Raw genomic sequence first — 20,341 nt, forward strand, 5'->3', positions numbered from 1 at the left:
AATAAATCATTTGAGGCCTCTCAAAATGGATAATGAGAAAAATAACCTATCCCATATTATTTCCTAGCAGAATTATATAAAAGATGCCGCCATCAAGTTTTCAAGAGATAATAAACAATTATTTTTTAATTTAATCCATGATTGGATAAACATTGTGGATACCTAGTGGTGTGTATGAACATAGGTCTGAAAGCCGATGAGTGCTTTCACCTTTTAAATGTCTGGACAAGTGCCTAAGTGAGCTATTTTTCAATTTATGAGAGGTTTAAATGAGTCGAGATAAAAATCTAGTCAAGAGGGAAACGGCTTTAAATATGCCTTTGTGCTCTTTTGAAATGAAACTTAAAGCCCCATAACCTTTAAAATTATTCGCAGGAAAAAGAAGGTATAACCAGGCCAACAAAACAAAACTTCAAGAAGGTACAGAGATATCAAAACTGGATTCATACACCTCAACCATCAAGTTTCTTTGAAGCCATAGGAGGCGTACAAAAAACTTTCGGATTCTATTTCTACTATTGAATGATCTAAATGTCCGAAGAACCACCCGCATATTGGCATGTACGTTAAAAATTCCTAAGAACACATTATTAAGACACAGCATTTATGAGTAACTGAAATGCAATTGCAGTCGCGGACAATCAGCGATATCTAGTGGAGAGTTTCAGTGAGAGGTCGGGCGTCACCGGTTCTTGCTCAAATACAGAGTGCCTATTAGAGGCGTGCAAAAGTCGCATTTTTCTCTATTAATGCCATCTATCGAAAGCAAATGCATTGCCATGTGATATGCGATCATCAACACAACGACAAACAAGGGCTGTCAGAGATTGCTATGCGGAGGCAAGCAGGATGCCATAAACTGTTTAAGCAACAACACGGCATACCTGCATTACATCACTCTACAATGTCGATTTTGAAAATATTTGAGGAAAGAAAACACCCTAAGAAATGTGTATGCCACCATAGGATAGGGGGTATATTCATTTAGTCATTCCGTTTGCAACACATCTAAATATCAATTTCCTACCCTACAAAGTATATACATTTCGGACCGTCGTAAATTTCTAAGACGATTTAACGATGACCGTGTCTGTCCGTCCGTCCGTCTGTACGTCCGTCTGTTGTAATCACCCTACAGCCTTCAAAAATTGAGATATTGAGCTGAAATTTGGCACAGATACGTCTTTTTTATGCACGCTGGTTAAGTTCTTGAACGGGCCAAATCGGACCATATTTGGATATAGCTGCTATATAGACCGATCTGCCGGTAAAGGGTCTAATGCCCATAAATACTTTTTTTTTGTTATCCGCTGAAATTTGAAACAGTGAGTATTTTTAGGCCTCTCGACATCTGGCCCAAATATGTTAAGATCGGACTATATGTAGATATGGCTGCCATATAGACCGATCTGGCGGTTAAGAGTCTAAGGCCCATAAAAGCTGCAGTTATTACTCGATTTCGCTGAAATTTGAAACAGTGAGTTATTTTAAGCCTTCCGACATCCGACCTAAATATGGTTCAGATATTTAGATATAGCTGCCATATAGACCGATCTGCCGATAAAGGGCCTGAAGCCCATAAAAGCTATATTGTATATATTGCCTATTGGATATAGCTGCCGTACAGACCTATCTCCCGATAAAGGGTCTGAAGCCCATAAAAGCTTTATTTTTTATCCGTGTTCAAGGTACGTTTGAACATGAAGTCATGTGCACCCATGTGCAGACATGCGTTCACGTATGCACATGACCCACTGTGCATAACGGTACATTGAAGTAAGTTCTTAATCGCTGATTCCGCCTTGATTTCATATTTGTTTACCTGGAATTGTTGCTTGTAGCTTGGAAAGTTGACCGTTTTCGCGGGGTCCAAGTGACAAGCAACAACCAGAAAAAGATCAGTCTCGTTTTAAATCTCAAACCCGCGCATCGTATTCTCTCCCCCTCAAAGTGAAAACCCAAGTGAAGTGAAAAGTAAAAAGTGAACATACATACAAACATATATAACTAGAGTGAACATTGCAACAATAAACTTTGAAACAGTGAACTAATATATTTAACATTTTAGATACAAAGTGACACAATAACAACCGACTCAAAAACCAAATCTACACTCGACCCACAATTGCAACATCACAACAACCATAAGTGCGGGACACAACATACAACACCAACTAATTCTAATATTGCAAACCCCCCACCTGTTAAATACAATGTCTATCTACTACAATCAACTATACTCATAATTTAAATTTTAATCTACTTACTACTGCTACTTAAATCTATGAATTGTGCTATCTAAACCTAAATATTTGCTACTTAAACACTACGATCTACGTATAACTAATGAATTTAAATAACATAGAAAAGAACATCACAATAAACAATCACCACCACATTTGAATTTTAAACATAAAACTTCCTATGTTTTATTTCGGAAGGCAAAACCCTTAGTTTGACCCCAAACATTTGGTCCTTCGAGCCGGATACGTGGTTTTTTTAAATAATTAAAAAACCAAAAATCAAAAAAAATTTTCTGTTTTCTGCCCAAAAATAATTCATTTTCATTTCAAAAGACCCAGTGACCGAAACACAAAAAATTCGCAACAACAAAAGTGCAGTGACCCACCAATTAAAAGCAAAAGTAATAGAGAAAAGTGCGAAAAAAGGGTTGGTTACACACAACCGTACATACAGACACGTATGGACGGACGGCCAACATAAACCAAGTCACAAAACACATATAAAAGGAATTTGGCCATAGTTATTAAAAGCAACACAAAAAAAAAATAATTTTTTTTATTTATTAAGCGGCTTCGGAAACCCATAATTTGTTTTCTGGATTTATTTTATTAATTTCTTGATAAAATAATCCAACCAAAGCGGTATCAAAAAGAAATAAACAAAAAAAAAGAATAACACAGTTGCAAAGGACAAGAAGACTCATACAAAATAAAAGATAATTAAATCAACAGGGTGACCCGAAGAAAATAAAAATAATTAAATTAAATTTGTAATTTGCAAAAATTAATTAAATTTTGTTATAAACCATTAGAAAAGTGTTACAGTGACCCAAAAAACGTAAAGTGACCCGCACAGTGGAACAGAAGTGGAAAAAAGTGGAATTTCAAAAATTATAAAAAATCAAAAAAATTTTAAATTGTTGAAAGAAGTTTCTTTGTGTTAAAATGAAAAAAAAAGAGCTAAAAAATTGAAAAATTTAACAATTTATCGTCCAACCCAAAATTTATGTTAATTTTTTTCTACATATTTTGAAAAATTTTTTTCTCTAAAAATCATAAATTTTTCAGTATTTTAACTTAAAAAACAAATTAAAGTGTTAAAACAGAATTATGGGTTGCTCGATAAATTTGTAAATTTTATCCCAAACTAATTCTTTCTTTTTCTATCAAACATAAAATATTGTGCATTTTCAAAAAACCCCAACAAAATCAATTTCGTGCGTTCCGTGTAAAAACACAAAAACAAAAAATCTACGCTCTGGGATAAAAACGGAACAACCCGCTACAACGGTTAAATTCCCAAAACTTCATCAAATCAAAAACACTAAAACAACAAAATCCAAAACTCTAACGACACAAAACTACAAAAATTGCAAAAGGCGCCAACACACAATTCTGGACCCAAGCCAAGCGCCCACCTACACACACACACACATACACACACATCAAAAAAGAAGCTTCAAAGTGAGTACCATTTTGTTTTTCTATTAAAGTGCGCTTGGGTATTACGTCATACATAACCTTTTTTTCAAAAAAGGAAAAGTTCATACATTTACCCAGTGTACTTTAATATTGTTTTTGATCGTTTTTGATTATGAATCGCTAATTCGGTTGTCTGATAAATTTTGACCCAAATTAATTTAATCCAAAGTGAATTTGACCCCGATATAGCAGACCCTACTTTCAAGGCAGTGTGTAGGATTTTTTGGGACAGACAACCGCGGTATTTTTGTAAAAAAAAAAAAAGTGTCTTAGTAAAAATTAAAGTGCTTTTAGAAAAGAAGAAGTTTTTTTATCAAGAATTGTTTTTGTGTGAGAAATAACGAAAATAATATTGCGTGCTGGCCTCATTTGTCTTCGAAATTTTAAAACTTCATTCTATTGCACAAATTTAAGTGGAAACGGTCGGAAAGGACTGTGGTTGTTTGTGCAATCCTTTGTTGTTTTTTATACAGAAAGCAAATTGACCCAGCGAGTCGAAGCAGTATTATTGTAAAGAATCATCTAGTCCTGTATGCCAAATTTTGAAAAGTGAAAGTTTAATTTTTTTTGGAGAAAAATAATTTTTTTTTTTTTTTTGCAACTTTAATTCGAGCGGAATTAAATTGCTGGTGTATTGCGATTTGAAAGGAAAATTTTTCTTACAATTTTTTGCGGCTATTGTATAATCGATATCATCAGAAATATTAACCTGTTTTTTTCTAGTGGCCCAGATAAAAACATTTATTACGAATTTTGTAAAAAGTTTCAGGTTTGACCCTTAGATATTTGACCCATCATCAAGACACACATTTTTTTCTTCGCATTAGGTTTTTTAGAAATAGATTTGATTTCTACAAATAACCAGTTTTTTTGGACATTTTGTTGTAGATTTTTCCGTGGTTTTATAGTTTTTGAACCTATTTAAAACATATACAAGCCAATTACAAAATGGATAAGAATTTACGCGAAAAATTTGTAAACTGTGTGAATGATTTAGTAGATTTTGAAAGCGTTTACTCCGCGGCTAAGTCAGATGATAATATACATTCGTTAGAAATCACGCGGGTAGAACTCAATTCTTTATGGGATCAAATCAAGAAGGCATACTTAGATTGTAGGGACCGCATTCCGGAAAAGGATGAGACACCTATAGATAAAACTAAACTTCGAAATAATTACAAACAGGCACTAGAAACTTATAAACGGTGTTTAAGCTCTCTTAACGGAGAAATTTTGGCCCTTAACGAGCAACAAGATCAAGAAAAACAGGAGAGAATATCAATGACCCAACAGCGAGACAATAATGATTTTTCACCAGCTCTAAGATTGCCGCCCTGTGACACAGATGTTTTTAAAGGGGGATATCGCGAATGGCCCACCTTTAGGGACTTATTTTCAGCAATTTACATTAACAATTCAAAATTAAGTAAAGTCGAGAAGTTGTTTCACTTGACCCAAAAAACAGCAGGAGAAGCCCGCGAAATAATTTCCAATGTTCCACTGACCCATGAGGGTTTCGACATAGCGTGGAGAAATCTCGTTCATAGGTACGAAAATAAACGCATGCAGGTAAATGAGCAATTGCGAGCTCTTTTTAATTTACCTTCGGTTTCCGTTGATAACGCGTCAACAATCCAGAAATTACAGCGCACTATAGGTAGTTGTACCCAAACTTTACAGACCCTTGAAGTAGAAACGGGGGGATGGGACCCAATCTTAGTTTATCTTGTGTCAACCAAACTACCAAGAATATTTTTAGAAGAATTCGAAAGCAGCCTAGCAGATTGTTCGTCTCTTCCATCGTGGAATCAATTAGATGTATTTTTGACCCATAAATTCAAGACCCTAGAATCAGTCGGCAATATCAAGCCACAATATTCGAGATATAATCAACCCAGATCGGAGTACGATAAGCGGGAAAAGCGAGTTAATAGTTTTCAAACAAATGTAAATCCCAATTTCAAGAACACGGGCTCAAGACCCAGCAACAACACACAATCACACTATAATGCTCAGAATAACAAACCGGTTTGTCAACTTTGTAAATCCAATCATTCTTTGCGAGAATGTCCTCAATTTCTAGAAAGGTCGATCAACGATCGAATAAACATTGTTAAGACAGGTCATCTTTGCTATAACTGCCTTTCTTCGGATCATGGAGTCAGGGAGTGTAAAAGTCGTTTTAGTTGTAGGGAATGTAGTCAACGACACCACAGTTTGATACATAAAGGCAACCAGAGCCAGTACCCTACAACAGGCACACACCAACGAGGCGGAGCACGACCTAGCACCAGTGCTGCCGCTCTCAACACTTTAGTTCAACCCGGTAGACAGGAAGCACGACCTAGCACCAGTGCTACTGATCCTACCACCCTAGCTCAACCGGTTAGCGAATACGCACGCCCTAGTACCAGTGCTGCCGCTTCAACCACCCTAGTACAACCATCGGTATCGCCAAATATACAGTCCACACCTTGTTTAGAAGCACCTTGTTCAACGACTTTGACACTTCAGGAAATCAGACCCACTCCGCAACCCAAAGAGACACTTTTGTTCACAGCAATAGTTCAAATCAAATCTAGAGGACATAGATATGATGCCAGGGCAATCATCGATCCTGGGTCACAATCAACTTTCATATCAGAAAAAATTAGAAACAAATTGCAACTTCCAACAGTTAAGAATTTAATTCACGTCACAGGTTTAAGCGACGCAGTTTCTGAAACATCGACAAAAGCTTGCGTCTTCAATCTTTGCTCACGAGTAAATCCTAGTTTTGAGCTGGAGGTTTGGGCACCAGTCTTAAAGACCCTACCCTCTCATTTACCAACACACAATTTAAGGCAAAATCAATTTGGAGATTTTGCACACCTTAGTCTCGCGGACCCCCGATTCTTTGAAAGTCGACCCGTGGACATGTTAATCGGATTAGATATTGGACCCCTTATATTCACAAAAGGCGGTACTATGAAATCCTTTGGATCACTTATAGCGCAGGACACCGTTTTTGGGTGGATCATAGGAGGACCCATTACGGAAGACCCTAAATCCGACAGACAAATCACACTTTATAGTGCATCATCATTAGAAAAGATAATCACTCGCTTTTGGGAGGTGGAAGAGACCCCAAAAAAGGTTTTGAGGTCAGCAGAAGATATTTATTGCGAAAATAATTACAAAAATACAACACGACGTAATGAGGCGGGGAGATATATCGTAACTTTACCTTTTAAAAGCTGTTCAGAGATCGGTTCATCTAGGAACATCGCATTGGCACAGTTTCATAGAATGGAGAAAAAGTTGTCTAAGACCCCAGATATTAAAGCACATTATGATGCAGCCATATTAGAGTATTTGGAATTAGGACACATGAGGAAGGTAGACCCAAACAGCGTATACAAGACCCCTCACTACTACTTACCTCACCATGCAGTTATCAAACCAGATAGGGTTACCACAAAACTTAGAGTGGTTTTTAACGCATCTAGCCCAACATCAAACAAGAAAAGTCTTAACGATATCTTACATACAGGACCCATACTTCAGCAAGACCTTGTGCTACAAGTGTTGAAATGGAGATTTTTTAAGTACGTCTTCAATGCAGACGTGACAAAAATGTATCGTCAGATCTTAGTAGACCCCAATCAAACAGCTTTTCAAAGAATTCTCTTTCGTAAATCAGAAAACCACCCAATTGAGGATTACGAACTCTTAACTGTTACCTTCGGCATAAATTGCGCCCCATTTTTAGCGATTAGGACCCTTCTCCAGTTAGCAGAAGACGTGAAAGATTCTCATCCGTTAGGATCAAGAATTATTAAAGAAAATTTATATGTCGATGATGTATTAGCGGGCGGACACTCCATAGAAGAAGCTACAGCAGCTAGGAAGGAATTAGCCTCCGCATTAGAATCAGCTGGTTTCGAGCTAAGAAAATGGGCGTCAAATGACACACGTTTGTTAAAGGATTTAAATGAAGACATGCTTCTTCCAATAGATTGGTTAAATATTTCCGAAGCTTCTTCGACAAAGACCCTAGGAATTCGTTGGAATATATCAGGTGATAATTTCACTTTTACGGCCCCTACAGTTGAAGAAAAGCAAATGAGCACCAAGCGAGAAGTATTATCAACGATAGCAAAGTTTTTCGACCCATGTGGATGGTTAGCGCCAGTAATAGTTGTAGCCAAGTTAATCATGCAACAGGTTTGGCTAGATAAGGTAGAATGGGACGACTCGTTGAAGCCAGTGACTCAAATGAACTGGAATAACTTTGTGAGAGGTAGCCATTCTATAGACACTGTATCGATACCAAGATGGGTTCGGTTTACACCTGCTAGTATTGTGGAAATACATGGATTCTGCGACGCGTCAGAAAGCGCATATGCAGCCACAATTTATATACGCGTTGAACACATCGATAAAACTGTAGACACTTTTCTTCTAGCAGCCAAGACCCGAGTAGCCCCAGTTAAGAAAATCTCTCTGCCAAGGTTAGAATTATGCGGTGCAGTTATGTTGTCAAAGTTAACAAATGCCATTGTGCCTAAGCTTCAATTATCAAAGTTTACGACCCATTTCTGGACCGACTCTACAATCGTTCTAGCCTGGCTACAAAAGCCACCATGCTCATGGAGCGCTTTCGTTGGTAACAGGGTTTCAGAGATATTAGAGAACGTCGGCGGTGAGAATTGGAAACATGTTGACTCAGAATATAATCCTGCAGATGTAGCAAGTCGTGGCTGTTCTCCTGACGACTTAATAGCTCATAATTTATGGTGGACGGGACCCCAGTGGCTCAAATTGCCGCATGATCAGTGGCCGCAAGACCGAGTTAATACAGACACTAATCTTGAAGCAAAACAAGTTAAAGTATTCGCAACAGGCACTTTTGATGACCCTTTGACTCGATTTTCGTCTTTAGCTAGAGCATATCGTGTTTTGTCTTACGCAGTTAGGTTCTGGCGTAACACAGGTTCAACTAGATCCTCACTTAAAATTTCATCGCAAGAAATAACCAGCCCAGAGCTCATAGACACAAAGATGCGTCTTATAGTGGCAACTCAGAAACATTACTTCGTTGAGGAATACAGTTCTTTGACCCAAAAGAAAAGGCTTTCACCTAGAAGTAGTCTTTTACCATTCAACCCCTTCATAGATAGAAAAGGAGTAATTAGATCCAATGGTCGTTTAGTTCAATCGCCAGCTTTGACGTACAGCGAACGTCATCCAATCTTAATCCCATATGATTCGCGATTTGCACTCCTTCTAGTGGAATTTGTTCATAAAGTCTCAATGCACGGAGGCAATCAACTTATGACCCGGCTCATCCGTACGGAGTTTTGGATATTCAGATTGAAACAGTTGATCAAGAAAGTTATACACAATTGCAGAGTTTGTACCCTATATCGATTAAAGACTCAGACCCAAATTATGTCATCTCTTCCACCCGAGCGTACTACTTTATCCAGACCCTTTACGAATACAGGGGTAGATTTTGCAGGACCCTTCGGAATCAAAAGCTTAACAGCACGAGCGTGTTTAATAACCAAGGGTTATATCTGCATATTTGTTTGTTTTGCGACAAAAGCCATCCACTTAGAAGCAACAAGTGATTTATCGACTCAATCATTTCTGGCGGCATTAGCTCGTTTCATAGGAAGGAGAGGGTGCCCAGAAAAGATATATTCCGACAATGGAAAGAATTTTATAGGCGCAGCAGAAATGCTCAAGAAAGATCAGAAAGAGTTTATGAAAAGTTTACAGAGCAGCGCCATTCAGCAACATGCTCATCAGAATTTAGAGTGGAAATTTATTCCTCCAGGAGCTCCCCATATGGGGGGATTGTGGGAGGCAGGAGTTAAATCATTCAAGATACATCTTAAGAAGTCTATGCCCAAAATGAACTTCACGTTCGAAGAACTGTCAACCATATTGGCACGTATCGAGGCCTGCCTCAATTCACGACCCCTTAGTCCAGCTTCTGAAGACCCTAACGATTTAGCACCCTTGACCCCAGCTCACTTCCTTATAGGCTCTTCCCTTTTGACCCCGGCAGAACCCGACATCTCAGAGGAGGACATAACGCTTGCAAATCGGTGGAAGAGATTAAAGATTATATCCCAAAACTTTTGTCAGAGGTGGAAGTCAGAGTACTTAAATGAGCTTCACCGTAGATACAAATGGAAGTATCAGCAAGATAACATACAGGTCAATGATTTAGTTGTCATCAGGGATGAGAGATATACCACCGAGTGGAAGTTAGGACGAGTTTTTAAAACATACCCCGGTGTTGATCAGAACACTCGAGTTGTAGATATTCGAACTTCCAATGGCATAGTCAGTCGACCCATAACTAAGATTGTCAAATTATTCTCAGACACCCCTAGCAATTCATAATCACATCAAAACACGGTACTCACGAGATTTTGGTTACAGATAATGGCCGGATATTTACCTCGCCCAGAGTCCCCACGACCCGCCAGACCCACACGCCCTCGCTTCGACCCACGGGAACCCAGGTATCGCCCCGCATCTTGGCAGTATGCCTGTGGCCTCTGCCAGGAGGACCACGCCATACGGTCATGCCCGCGGTTCCGGCAAATGACACCGTATCAGAGATACGAGACAGTTGAGAGACGGAGTTACTGTCGGAACTGTCTGGCGCGCAGCCATCTGGCCCCAGACTGCCCCGTGGTCACTGCCTGCCGAACATGCGACTACCGCCATCACACAATGCTGCATGGAGCCCCACAGCTTAGGGAGACATACGGCAGCTACAGCCCGCCCCCAATGGAGATTGCCAACCCACGGCAACTTGCAATCGAACCAGCCAACCAGATGCCCATCGTCCAAGGCCCTCCCCCGGTCGAGATACCTTACAGCCGGGCCACTGTTTTTGTACCCACGGCGATGGTGGAATTGGCACCCGAGGAGCAGGACGATTGGGCTGGGGTACGGGTACTTTTGTGCCAGGCATCGACCATCACCCGAATCGCGGCAGCCACAGTAACTCGCCTGGGGATACCAACGAGAGAGCGCAGAGGGCACCGTCTGGCAACAATAAGACTTCGGTCAAGGCATGCGTCGAGGAGGACCATGCATACCATCCGGGCAGTGGTGACCCGGGATTTGCCGCGACGACCCTATTCAGATCCCATCATTCCCGACCCCACAAGCAGCCTAAGATCCCTTTCTTTGGCAGACGCTGACCCTAGGGGCAACGAACCAATCGATGTAGAGGTAGGGGCCGATGCCTACGCCCACCTCCGGAGGAGTGGTGTTGTACAACCCGGATTGGGAGCCGTCTTCGCCCAGGAGACAGATTGGGGATACGTGTTCGTCGGCCCAGTCACCTCACAGGCAAGAAACCAAAATTAAAAAGGTAAGATGTCACTTCGTCACTTGGAGGGGGAGAATGTTCAAGGTACGTTTGAACATGAAGTCATGTGCACCCATGTGCAGACATGCGTTCACGTATGCACATGACCCACTGTGCATAACGGTACATTGAAGTAAGTTCTTAATCGCTGATTCCGCCTTGATTTCATATTTGTTTACCTGGAATTGTTGCTTGTAGCTTGGAAAGTTGACCGTTTTCGCGGGGTCCAAGTGACAAGCAACAACCAGAAAAAGATCAGTCTCGTTTTAAATCTCAAACCCGCGCATCGTATTCTCTCCCCCTCAAAGTGAAAACCCAAGTGAAGTGAAAAGTAAAAAGTGAACATACATACAAACATATATAACTAGAGTGAACATTGCAACAATAAACTTTGAAACAGTGAACTAATATATTTAACATTTTAGATACAAAGTGACACAATAACAACCGACTCAAAAACCAAATCTACACTCGACCCACAATTGCAACATCACAACAACCATAAGTGCGGGACACAACATACAACACCAACTAATTCTAATATTGCAAACCCCCCACCTGTTAAATACAATGTCTATCTACTACAATCAACTATACTCATAATTTAAATTTTAATCTACTTACTACTGCTACTTAAATCTATGAATTGTGCTATCTAAACCTAAATATTTGCTACTTAAACACTACGATCTACGTATAACTAATGAATTTAAATAACATAGAAAAGAACATCACAATAAACAATCACCACCACATTTGAATTTTAAACATAAAACTTCCTATGTTTTATTTCGGAAGGCAAAACCCTTAGTTTGACCCCAAACAATCCGATTTCGCTGAAATTTGAAACAGTGAGTAGTTTTAGGCCTCACAACATCTGCCCCAAATATGCTTCACATCAGACTATATAGATATAGCTGTCATATAGACTGATCTTTCAATTTAGGGTCTTAATCCCATAAAAAGCAAATTTATTGTCTGGAAATGTGACTTGTGGATGAGTTCTCGGGACCTGAATAAAATATGATCAATACCAGCCAATATTAAGATATAATTACGGATATAGTAGTGGAGTTATAATAAAATAAGATAATGACTATATCCTTGTTTAATTTGGTCCAGATCGGTCCAGAATTATTAGATCGCTTAATGTCCGTGCCGAATTTGAGTGCGTAAGTTATCCAGTTTTCACCGGATTGTGACGAAAGGGGTTTGCATATATATCCTAGGTGGTGGGCCCGGCCCGGTCGAACTTAATGCCTTTTTACTTGTTTTACCTATTATATTTATGATGGCGTCAAACGAACATTTGACAAAATGGTTGAAGGCACCATAAAACCTTTATCCCTATTTTGTAAATAAGGATTTCTATGCTTTTGTAAAAGGCTGTTAAAAATCAACAACACTGAAAGGGTTTATAGAAATTTCACTTACGAACATTTTCTAAGCCACTTTTGTTGACTTTTTAAAATTATATAAAATAAGTGATATTTGACAAGGCAATTTTTCCCCAAAACGTGACACATACGGTAACAAAAAATGTTTTTAGGTTGTATTTATTGAAAGAGAATAAAAACATTTTATTCTTCACTTAGAAATTCTTTTAAATGTACACTCGTAGAAAAAGTTTGCTGAAAATAACAAACACTGTCTGCTAAATATTAGTAGTTAATTTTGCTGCCATTGAGGCAATTTTTTTCACAACTTTGGATTTGGCGCGTACTTTGATCTGGAAGAAAACCGCATATGTTGGAACAGTGCGCTCGAATAAGACATGTCAACAGCACATTGTTCGGCTTGAACGAAGGCGGTATAGCTCTATGTTCATATGTGCCCAAGAAGAACAAAGCGGTCATTTTGGACATGCAAACTGAAAAGAAGAAGCCGTTTGCTATTTTGAATTACAACGCCAACAAATCGGGCGTTGTTACAATGGAACAGATGCTTGGCACATATACATTGCAATGCTCAACAAACCGCTGGCCATTGGCCAAGTTTTATAATATGGTGTACATTGCTGCATAAGCTGCATCTATTTCATACAAGGAGATGAAGCCAATAAAAAGCAGTGACAGACGACGGTCATTCCTACTGATGCTGACAAAACAATTGGCACTACCAAACATGGAGGAACAACCGCATATCCAAGGATACGGAACGCAATGGAAGCATTTGATGTAAAGGTAAGAAAAAACAATTATAATGTTCAAAAGCAGAATAATTAATTTTAGATATTATCAGGAGCTGCACCGTCTTTTGCGTCTAGAACGAACAGACTGTCATGTCGCCTATGATGTACGGACGGCAGCGGAAAACAAGAGCCTATTGCCATTCCTGTAACAATCCAGTTTGTGCAGAGCATTCAACATATATGCATCGATGCTACATCTGCACAGATAATATGTTGGACGACAATACGATTTTTTTATAAAAAAACTCATAAAAAATTAATTACGTTATATATAAAAATTTTTTTCTAACATTCAATATACACGTATATTAAGTAAATAATAGTAAATCAAAACAAACAAAAAATATGTAAAAAAATCGTTTTCATATAAAATTTCACACAAAAAGTACTTCGTATAAGTGCAACTGATGACTCAACTGTCGGAGGGTTAATAAAACAAATTTTTGTGGAAATTCAAATATCTTTTTCACGAAGAGTCGATTTTTATACGAGTGCCCTTATCCCAGCTACTGTTTGATTATTTTCAAGCAAGACGTGTGTTTCCTATAGTTTAAACACAATTTTAATGCAGTTTTTGCGAATTTGAATAAATAATAGATAACTTTTTGAAGAGAAATACTTTAAGGGACGCAAAGATTGGCAGATGATAACATTGAATGATGTAAATTTTTAATTTTTTGCATAAAAACTGCTAGAAACATGTTTCTATATTCAATTAAGAGCTCGTTCGAGGCAAGTGATTACAAGTTCTCCACTATCTAAATCTGTCGCTGAATACAAAACTCTTATTTTAGCTTTTTAATGAAAACCATTAAGTTCTCATACATAAATACTTGTATGAAGCGCTAAAACCAAACAACGTATTATCCGCTAAAAATATTATATATGCCTTTTTGATGTATAACGATGATGATGACGAATGATGTCAAAAATAGTGCAACTGATTTTAACCATCAATTAATATAATGTCATAACGACGATTGGCATAATTATCTTCTCAGACAGCCATTAAATCCCTGGAGAATGCATTTCTGAACAGAAACCCGCCTTCGACTATCGCAGATCTCTTAACGAGATGGCTGAACAGTTCAAATTGTACAGAATTGTAAAGCGGACGGGCTTGCAAGACTAGGAACTACCTTACACATTCCAGGGAAACTGCAATCTGTGGGTATGCCACTTTAACCACACGTGAAAATGTACCACTATTGGGCAAAATCTCATTTGTATAAAAGTATTGGTCTTAGACCCCGATTGGGTAAATGGCTTTTAAAGCTTATAGTACCTCAAGTAAAATGGTTATAAGACTTTGTACGCACATAATGGGTTAATCGAATTTTTTGATTATTTTCATCAATATGAAAAAGCGTTGCTTTTGTTTTGCATGACACTGTATGTACTCCATATTTCTCACTTCCATGCAACCGTTTCTTTGCAGAGCAATTTCATTCGCCCATGGCAACAAATCATGCTGTTTTGTTTTAATCTACCTGAGATGGTCACATGTCGTTGTTATTGCATGCCATGCCGCTCTTGAACTTGGCTCCATGCATTTATGAGAGTTGTGATGGCCTGTTGCCTGATGATGGCCTCTGTAGCGCAGAGGTTAGCATGTCCGCCTTTGACGCTGAACGCCTGGGTTCGAATCCTGGCGGGACGATCAGAAAAAATTTTCAGCGGTGGTTTTCCCCTCCTAATGGTGGAAACATTTGTAAGGTACTATGCCATGTAAAACTTCTCTCCAAAGAGGTGTCGCACTGCGGCACGCCGTTCGGACACGGCTATAAAAAGGAGGCCCCTTATCATTGAGCTTAAACTTGAATCGGACTACACTCATTAGTATGTGAGAAGTTTGCCCCTGTTCCTTAGTGGATTGTTCATGGGCAAAATTTGCATTTGATGGTCTGTTGCTACAGCTGTCAAGGGTTCATTCAATTCATCTTGTGCAGACCTTTAGTGTATATGATGTTCGATATGGCTAGGCAAGTTTATGGCGCCTTTAAATAACCAATGGCCATGATGTTCCAGCGGTTATCGGCACGATCGGCCGAAACGAGCTTGCTTATCTATGGAGCTTGACGAGGATCGCTACCTCCACATAGAAAAATATGGCTACAACAACAATATACACATTTCTTTAATCAACGTAGATTGATTTATGACATACGCTACATAATACTTGGGGGGGGGGGGGGGGGGGGAAGGTAGAATAAGCATTGAAAAATTTGCAGCTCTATAAGCAACTGGGACTGGATCTATTATTAATGACAATGCTGCAAAAGCAGAAAAAAACTAACTAAACTGCTCTTGAAGATTTTCAGATGTACATCAGGCGTTTTTTTTTTCCTAAAGTGGGATATATGTGTTCATCATGCCTGAGCTTCGCGCTAGTGATCGCCACTAGGAGTGGAACTTTGAGCTCCGATTTGTGTGGTACCTTACAAATGTCGTCACGAGAAACTCAGCTGGGAGCTATCGGGAGCTTGCACAGGTTGCGGATAGTGGAATGCTCCATACGGAGTAATTGTAGTCGCGGACAATCAGCGGCATCGAGTGGAGAGCCTCAGTGAGAGGCCGGGCAGCACCGGCTCCGAACGCTGGGTTCAAATCCCGGCGTGAACATCACAAAAATGTTCAGCGGTGGTTTTCCCCTTACTATTGCTGCCTCCATATGTGAGGTATCCCGCCATGTTAAAACTTCGCTATCAAATGGTGTCGCTATGCGGCACGACGCTCGGCCTCGGCATTAAAAAGGAGGCCCTTAGTCATGGAGCTTAAACTTTTATCGGACTGCACTCATTGTTATGAGAGAAGCATCAAATTTATGGGTCGCTTATGGATTGAAACCCAACTTCAGTTTCCAACTTTATAATTTGGTTGTTGTTGTCGTAGCAGTGTGTTGTACACTGAGGCGGCAGCTCTTGCCCATGAAGGACTTCATCGGGTCAATCTGGTACGTACAACCGGCTGCCTTGGGATTGTTCATTTTTATACTTATTTATACTAATTTTTATTTCATGGACCGGGCCCGCTCCGCTGCACCTTCTTTTACTTTATATGGAACAAAATTTTCCTTGGAATAATTATTTTCGACAATTAAAAATCTTTTAGCGAAATACCATGCAACGAAAATAGTATATCGCTTGACAAACAGTTTAACAATATAAGTGCCTTTATCTGAATTCCAAATGATCTTTATTGGTCTACGAATTAAAGTTTGGATGTAAGGTGTACTCCATTCTTAAAATAAAGTATTTCAGCACCATATTCTTATGATGTCTGATATAGGGGTGATTTCGGGGGTGAGGTGGTCTCCCAGACACTTGGCCCTGAAAAAATATCAGCATCGTGTTCTTCTCTCAAATACCATTTATTTAAACCCCATATTGCCATTGGTTTTGAGAGTAGTTTACAGGATGAGGCGTCCCCTAAACACATGTCCCCAAAATTGGTTATTAAATTAGTTTTCTAATCTCAAATACATTTCATTTGAGCCACATATTGGCATGGTCGAAAAATGTTTACCCTTTGGGAGGTGTTTTGGGGCAGGGGTGATGCCTTAAGTACATTGTCCTACATTTGGACATCAAATTTGTATTCTACTCCCAAATACCTTTATATACCTTTACCTATAGTAAAAAATTGCTGTTTGTGGGGTATTTTGGGAAAGGGGTAGACCCCCAGAAAATTGGTCCCGAAAGTGGGTATCAATTCTTGCTCTACCCCCCAAATTCCTTTCATTAAAGCCCCACATTGACATGGTCGGTAAATATGCCCGATTTAGGGGCCCTGAAAATATATCAGCAACGTGCTCTAATCTCATATATTTGAACCCCATATTGCCATTGGCATCAAAATTGGATATCAAATTAGTTTTCTAATCTCAAATATTATTCACTTAAACCCCTTATTGAAAAAGCCAGAATATATATGTACGGTTTGGGGTATGAGCCCATAATAACGACCACCCGACTTCATAACCTCTGAACGCCGAAAGGGCCGATTGGGTCGGATCCAGGGAGTACACCAATCGCCACTTCAGTTAGCCGACTTCCCCCTCAAATGTGCCAGTGGCCGGAACAAATTCTGAGACATCATTAACGCAGAGCCGCTCGCTTTATACCAGCTGATCGAATACCCCAAGCGCGGTCTTATTTGCCGGCGCAGGCAGTGGTATTCAGAGAGCTGAATCTGGAAATAAACAGGGCAATCAACGAGCACAAGCGGAATACGTGGCTAAAAATCTTGAAGGGATGTAACTTGGGTACCGGTTTTGGCATGCTGTGGTCTACTGTTAAGTCACTCTCGAACCCACCGCGGAAGAAGGAATGGCGGGACCGAAGTCACTTTACTTGACTAACCCGCAGGGATTCATCAGGTTGTTCAACCTTCAATTTAAGTAGAAGAGCCATTCGTCGTATACGTGGTATCCGAACCGATGGTCAGCCATCACAATTTACCGCGGACGAAGGTACGAATGTCATCCAGGGGGTTGGGCCCCGACAGCATCTCTACACTGATGCTGAAGAATCTGGATCTACCTGGAGATGAGTACCTTATGGCTGTCCTTAACCTGTCATTGAACACTCTCTCTACTGAAGTCTGGAAAGGAACCGAGCAAGTAGCAGTCGTAAAGACCGATCTTCCTTCTCTCACCAGTAGTCCAGACCTTGGTGGCTACACTTCTAGAGCCTTATTGTAGAATTTCCATTCGTTGAGCATCAACGTGAATTTTGAATATTGCACAGCACAACAACTGCTTGCATGCCATCATCGCCCACATTTTCCGTGGCTTCAAACAACCCAGGCCATGCCATAGGACGGTTCTCGTGGCACTGAGTCTATCGAAAACATTCCACACGGTCAGCCATGACCCTCCAGACAGGCATAATATGCTGGATTATCTACGTGGTCGCCAGTCATTTGTGGAATTTATTTAGATATAGGAAGCAATTTGTGATAAGGTCAAAAGCATTAACAAGGTCAACAACTCTCTTGCCAGCATTTGACTATGTACAAAGCAATTGGTCGAAGTGGGGTAAGTTATGCAACGCCAGTGTGGTTTCGTCGGCTATGTGACACGCAGTGGAATAATATTCAGATCTTTCAGAATGCCGTTTTTCGAACTGCGACGGTTCTTACGCGGACCACCTCCATCGGGACACAAACGTCCTACCTGTGAGAAGACATAACTACATGCTATCCAAGCAATGCCTTCAGGGCTGTTATTGCAGGGACCATCTAAATCATCATCTTGTAGATAGGTATTCACCACTGAGAAGCCTCAAGGTGGATCTACATTATCCAAAGGGAGAGGTTCAGCGCTACAAGAGAGAACCTCTAGATCAAGCGGCGTATCAAGCGGGTCTAGACAACATTTATGCAGACACGTTACCAGATACGGTGAATAGCTACCGGGTGAATGTGGTGCTTAGTGAACGACCGCCTTCCATTGCACTTGTAGAAATTGACCTCCCCGGAAAACCAGAGATTAACTGCTCAGCCCATTAGGTGGAAAGTATATAATAGCTCTTCACTACGGTCTGAAGTGGGAGATTAATGCTACTCAGATATCGTTTTTTTTTGGGATTTTCCTTAACAATTGATCTCCTGGGTACGATAATAGATAGTGCTGGCTTATCAGTTGGAGTAGAAGGGTAGACGGTAGGATGGATGGTAGGAAAGTGATGGATGGGTAGGTGATGATGGATGGTTGAAACGATGTGCCGGAGATGGATGTGTGGTTAGTAGACTGCATCGAAAATGTAGGTAAGTTTAAGGCTGCTACTGAGTATAGAAGTTCTGATGACATGAATTGTTTTCCACATGATGTAGCTGCTATTTCTTGCGAATAGCAGAATGTATTCCGTGTTGTGTGAAGGTTTAGGCGGCATACCTGTTTTGGCTCAGTCTTGTGCTGAGTCATTTTGGGTTATGTCATCTGATTTCTGATGGTTTCTGAATGACGAGTTGCTATGGGATGGAACTTGCATCATCCCACTAGGTGACCAGTGCGAGACTGTTTCGAGTTCAACTGGAAGTAGTTGGACTACGTCAGAAGCCCCTGAAACTTCGGTTCCAGCCTGACTATTGGTGAAGCCCCATTTGGGAGCAACGTGGTGGCTGCGGTTTACACCTAAAATCGCAGGAAGGGCATTTCGATGCACGGTGTGGAGTTGCATGTGCTCAACCGGGTTTCGTGACCCATAGATCGGCAAGAGTTTGGATAGTGCTCTGCTGTTAACCAAGAGGGAGAACACGACCAAACAATATGAACTTGAATTGGTACTCATTAAGCCTTAATGAGTACCCTCCAGAAATGGAATGCTCCATACAGGGTAGCTGGAGCTGCAGTCGTGGAAAATCAGCGGTATCGAGCAGAGAGTATCAGTGAAAAACCAGACGGCACCGGCTCTTGCATAAATACTGAGTGCCTACCATGCTCGATATGTTTAGGCGTGTTATTGACACCTTTAAATAACCAATGACCATCATGTTCTTGCGGCGATCGGTCCGTCAGACCGGAATGAGGTTACTCACCACAAGAGCTTGAGGAGGATCGCTACTTCATATATATAGACATGTGGCTACAACCTCATATAGACATGTGGCTACAACAACAACAACCAAATTGTTCTTTATTTGCCTATAAAAAGATGTCGAGCAACGAACTTGACAAATGCGATCCATGGTGAAGGTTATATATGATTTGGACCAGCGGAATTCACATAGCATACTTTTACTTGCTGTAACAATTTAAACTGATGACCGTAGTAGCCAATACTTTATTGTATTCGATCATATATTTACTTTATAAAATAAATAAAATATTTTTATGGTTTTATAAAAAAAGACCACATAAATCTATAGAAGCACGAAGATAAGAAAACTGCACACTTACGTTATATCACCTTTGATTATATCTACATAGTCGGGAGAACGAGCATAATAACCACCCTCGGAAAGGGCACCCCAGAAATTACTCCACAGCTCATTGTATTTGGTTACTACAGGGGCAGCGAATTGTCTATAAGAAATTTTATG

General features: G+C 40.0%; 2 protein-coding genes across 2 annotated transcripts in view; one reads left to right on the forward strand and one right to left on the reverse strand.

The window, feature by feature from the left end:
- Nucleotides 1-20,341, reverse strand: part of LOC106088052 (procollagen-lysine,2-oxoglutarate 5-dioxygenase) — a 108,529-nt gene that overhangs the window by 26,627 nt on the left and 61,561 nt on the right. The window contains exon 7 of the mRNA XM_013253348.2: nt 20,199-20,324. Within this exon, the coding sequence (XP_013108802.1) occupies nt 20,199-20,324 (126 nt within the window). The remainder of the gene's footprint in view (nt 1-20,198; nt 20,325-20,341) is intronic.
- On the forward strand, nt 9,981-11,875 carry LOC131994211 (uncharacterized). The gene is made up of 2 exons (XM_059360740.1): nt 9,981-11,109; nt 11,532-11,875. The coding sequence occupies exons 1-2, from the start codon at nt 10,978-10,980 to the stop codon at nt 11,712-11,714; spliced, it is 315 nt and encodes a 104-aa protein (XP_059216723.1). The 5' UTR covers nt 9,981-10,977; the 3' UTR covers nt 11,715-11,875.

Source organism: Stomoxys calcitrans, chromosome 1, assembly GCF_963082655.1.
Source record: "Stomoxys calcitrans chromosome 1, idStoCalc2.1, whole genome shotgun sequence".
Taxonomy (NCBI): domain Eukaryota; kingdom Metazoa; phylum Arthropoda; class Insecta; order Diptera; family Muscidae; genus Stomoxys; species Stomoxys calcitrans.